Genomic DNA, 4979 nt, shown 5'->3' on the forward strand with positions numbered 1-4979 from the left:
AGGAAATAAGGCGCTATCGAGTCGATTACGAATAGAAGAATCGCCCATACTTCGTTTTCGAACGCCGTCGATTCCGCCGCCTCCCATACGATCAATTACTAGCGGAAGAAAAAAAAGAGTTTCGTCTACGAAAATTCCTAAACGGATTGGCTCGTCTAAAAGAAAACATATTTCATGGAAAGATTATTAAGCTCTATTTATTATAATCCATCTCATCCGGCATCGTTTGGCGGCGTAACGAGACTAATAAAAGCGACAAAGTTGCCTAGAAAAACCGTCGAACAATGGCTATCGACTCAAGATACGTATACGTTGCATAAGCCCGTACGAAAAAATTATAGCCGCCGTAAAACTAAAGCGCTATATCAAGGAGAACTACTTCAGTCGGATCTTATGGATGTTCGACAATTTTCGAAAGATAATAATGGAATAAAATATTTATTAGCAACTATCGACGTGTTTTCTAAATATGCGTATGTAATTCCGGTAAAAGACAAAAAACCCGAAACGATAAAAAAAGCATTTCAAAAAATATTTAGAAAAGTAATACCCAGGATGATACATACCGATAAAGGGAAAGAGTTTATGAATTCTGTTATTAAGGATTTATTTAAAAAACATCAAATAAATCATTATTATACTCATTCCGAAACGAAAGCGTCGGTCGTAGAACGGTTTAATAAAACTTTAAAAAATAAAATTTATCGTCTTATTACCTATCGAAATTCTAATAAATATATCGATAAATTAAACGATTTGGTGAAGGCATATAATTATAGTAAACATCGAACTATAGGAATGCCTCCGGCCGAGGTGAAACCTAAACACCATTTACAAATTTTTAATCGACTTTACGGTAAAACGAAAACGAAAATAAAATATAAATATAAAATTAATGATAAAGTTAGAATTTCTAAGAAACGTAAAACGTTTTCTAGAGGATATTTGGCAGGATGGAGTAAAGAGGTTTTCTATATAAAAAACCGATTTCCGACGACCCCGGTCACTTATGTGTTAAAAGATTACAACAACCAGACGATTACGGGTCGATTTTATAACGAAGAACTGCAGAAAGTCAAAAATGGATAGGTTTTATGTTACGCTTATCAGTACGGCGAGTATGGACTATTTTCCAAAAAATACTCAATCGTCCTTCACATCGAAAATTAATCCACCGATAAATTTAAGCGGGTCGTGGGAAGCGGCATTGTCCCAGATAATAATACCTCGTTCGTGGTTTAATATAACTAGCGAAAATAATACTTACAACATAATTTCTAAAGAGACGAAGTTGATTAAAGTAAAAACTGATGATTTGACTACACTAATTCCGTTATATCCTATAGGAGAGAACAAATCAAGTAATATATTCGAGACTATTACGAATAATTTAAAAGAATTAGGAAAGGATGGTCTTATTAAATTTTCTTATAACAAAGAAGACAGCTTTGTGACGATTCAGATCGCTCAAGATTGCGAATTACGCATAAATCAAGATGCTCCTACATTTCTTTCGGCTCTAAATCTAGAGTATTTAAAACAATATATTGTAAGAGGAAAAGATGAAAAGATTCAATATAATTCATCTTTTACCGATTTTAAAGAAGAATTTATTACATTAATCGAAAAAAATAGATATATAGATAAAGTAAAAATCGAAAACGTCGAAAATACGACGCATATACCGATTGGATTATACGGACAAAGAGAATTTCTTAAATCATTTCAGACAATCAGTTTTAAATCGCTTCCCGATAAAAAGTTATTATTGAAAGTTCCACGAGAAACTACCGTAAAATTTAATAGTCAATTAAAAGATATATTAGGATTCGATCGATTAGAATATTCCGAAGGAGAATTTACGGGAACTTATCCCTTAGAATTAAACGCTGGAATAACAGAAATATTTGTATATTCTAATTTAATAGAATCGCATCACGTAGGCGATACTTCGGCTCCACTATTCCGAGTAATTCCAGTTATGGGAGAAAAAGATCAACAAATCGTTAAAATTTATAATACTCCGTTATTTTTCCCTCTTCGATCGAATTATATCGAGACTATAACCGTAGACATATGCACATCAACGGGTGAAAACGTCATATTTACTTCGGGAAAAACGCTTTTGGTATTGTGTTTTCGTCGAAAAAGTATATAAAACCGGATTCATTAAAGAATCGGTTATTTGATAAAATGAAGCTTAAACCGGAGGACTGTATTAGTTATTATCGTTCGCAGACGGGAGGATATCCCGATTCTATATTTCCTCACACCCCTTATGTTACTCCTCAATGGGGAAGAGGACCGTACTTTAAAAGTCGGCCGATTCAACGAGGATATGGATTTTTCGGATCAATTTTTCGCGAAGCAATACCAATATTAAAACATGCGGGTCGATATATTGGAAAAAAAGCGTTAAATATAGCGAAAGATATCGGATCGGATATACTCACGGGAAAATCGTTAAAAGACTCGGCTCTATCGAGAATTAATCAAGCAGGTCGAGAAATAAAAGATGACGTCATTCAAAAAATTCAAAGCGGGTCGGGTAAAAAACGAAAACGTCTAAGAAAAAGCGTAAAACGAAAGAATACTAAGAAGAGGAAAGTAGTAGATATTTTCTCCTAAAAAAATGGATCCTTTCTCCTGCCCGTGTTTAAAATCGGAACTAGATTTTTTTAAAACTATTCCGACCCAGTTGGCGATTTTAAATACTACCGAGGCTATTCTACATCCCATCGCTTCGATAACTGATCAGAAATCTCCTATAGAATTTCTAATCCCCGGCTCCGGAGAAAACTTAATAGATTTGAGCAGTATTTCGATTAATGCGCAAGTTACTGTTACTAAACAAAATGGAACTTCTACTCTCGATACCGATTTAGTAACACCTGTGAATAATTTTTTGCATTCGATGTTCTCTCAATGTACTACGATATTTAATGATAAAACTATATCTACGCACGTTAATTACCCATATAGAGCGATAATAGAAAATCTATTATTTTCCTCCGAAGAAGCGCAAAAAACCTATTTAACCAGCTCTTTCTTCTACAAAGACACCGCCGGATTTTTAAACGAAACCAACCCGATTAAAGACGCCAAGAATGAAGGATTAGTCGCCAGGTTTAAGAAAAGCAGCAGAAGCCAAGTATTAGATTTATACGGACGACTTCATTTCGATTTTATTAATCAACCTAAATTATTGATAAACGGCGTAGACGTTCGAATAAAATTGGAACGTTCGAAAGACGCTTTCGCTCTAATGGCGACGGCCGATAATTATCAGATTCGATTAAAGAATATTACGTTAAAAGTAAATAGAATAGAAGTAAGTCCTAGCATCTTAATTGGAATGGAAAAAACATTAGAAAATTCTGTAATTAAAATGCCTTATCGACGAGTTAATATTAAAGTATTTACATTAAGTAAAGGGATTTTAAGTTCAAATATATCGAATGCGATAATCGGTCAAATCCCGAAAAGAATTATAATCGGATTGGTGCGAAATAACGCTTTTAATGGACAGATCGATTTAAATCCTTTCAATTTTGAAAATTTCGACTTAAACTATATTTCTGTTATAAAAGATTCGATTTTAATCCCACCCAATCCGTACTGTCCAGACTTTGACGCAAAATCTTACGCTCGAAGTTACGCAACATTATTCGAAGAAATAGGGGGAATTCCCTACGGAAAATTCGCTAATATATCGTATTCCGACTACGCTCAAGGATACATGTTCTACGTATTCGACCTAACTCCCGACCGCGCAGCATCCGAAAACCATACCTCTGTGTTGACCTATGGAAATGTTAGTTTCGATTTAAAGTTCAAAAGACCTTTGCCAGAAACAGTTAACGTCATATGCTTCTTAGAATATCGTAATACAATAGAAATCGATCGATCGCGAAACATTTACGTCGACTACTAAACAACTAATGGATACGATTACGCTCTGGAAACTGGCATTAGGTGATTCCGAAATTAGCAAGACATTCGGTGGCGTTTATCCCTCGGATTTATTACCTCAAACAATCGGAAAGAAGAGAAGCTTTATCGTTAATACGGAGAACAGCAAAAATCCCGGACGACACTGGATAGCTCTTTTTTTCCGAAATTCGACTTGTTATTATTTTGACTCATACGGACTACCGCCAAAAATCCCGAAAATTATAAAGTTCATAAGACAGAATTCCAAGGAGTTGCGCTGGAATCGAAGAACGCTCCAAGGTCCGTATAGCTCTACGTGCGGATACTTTTGCTTATTTTTTCTCTACAAAATATCGAGAAACCAAGACTTAAAAATTCTTCAGCCTAATACTAAATATTTTAATGATAACTATGTATTCGCTTTTGTACGCAATAATTTTCGTTTTGGTAAAATACCACCAAATATATTCATTAAATGTAACCAATGTAGCGTTAGTTTACTCAAATAAAATTTTTTTTAAAACTTAAAAAATGCGTTTTTTAATTGAAACTATAAAACATTAGTCGCTTTGTGTGGGAATCGGGTCACCTCGAATTCTTGACTTTGAATTAGGAGGCCTATCTTTGACCTAGAATGTAAAAAGATAGAGAGGGACAGATAAGACGCGACTTTGATGCCGTAGGCTAAGATGGGGACTAGCGAAAGTGAACGCATATATTAATAAACCTAGAGTATAAATACTTTCGCTTTTACCCATTTTTTAACCCTCTCCAAGATGAGATCTCTGTCGATTGTGACGATTTTAGAAACTCAGTTTTTTACTAAATACAGTTTAAATTTTGATGGAAGAATTTATAAAGGAAACCATATGGTTTTTGAAAAATGGGAGGACGTGCAAATTCTTATAAATTTCAGTGAAGAAAATCAAGTGTGTTTCTTCCACAATGGAGCGTGGAGAATTTTAGACCATAATGGTAATTATCTTTTTTATATTTTAGAAAATTTTTTTTTCATTTAATTGTATTTTTTTAAAATGTATTTCGTA

At 34.1% G+C, this 4979-nt stretch overlaps 1 protein-coding gene across 1 annotated transcript; it reads left to right on the forward strand.

Annotated features, from left to right (window-relative positions):
- The first annotated feature begins 2632 nt into the window (after positions 1-2632).
- On the forward strand, positions 2633-3934 carry LOC136973620 (uncharacterized protein F54H12.2-like). The gene has a single exon (XM_067268355.1). The coding sequence runs from the start codon at positions 2633-2635 to the stop codon at positions 3932-3934; it is 1302 nt and encodes a 433-aa protein (XP_067124456.1).
- Positions 3935-4979: the final 1045 nt, after the last annotated feature.

Source organism: Centruroides vittatus, unplaced genomic scaffold (assembly GCF_030686945.1).
Source record: "Centruroides vittatus isolate TY-2023 unplaced genomic scaffold, ASM3068694v2 contig_3253, whole genome shotgun sequence".
NCBI classification, from domain to species: Eukaryota; Metazoa; Arthropoda; class Arachnida; order Scorpiones; family Buthidae; genus Centruroides; species Centruroides vittatus.

Excerpts from the sequence above, each read along its gene's own strand:
- LOC136973620 (XM_067268355.1), top strand. The coding sequence starts at position 2,633 with ATGGATCCTTTCTCCTGCCCGTGTTTAAAATCGGAACTAGATTTTTTT.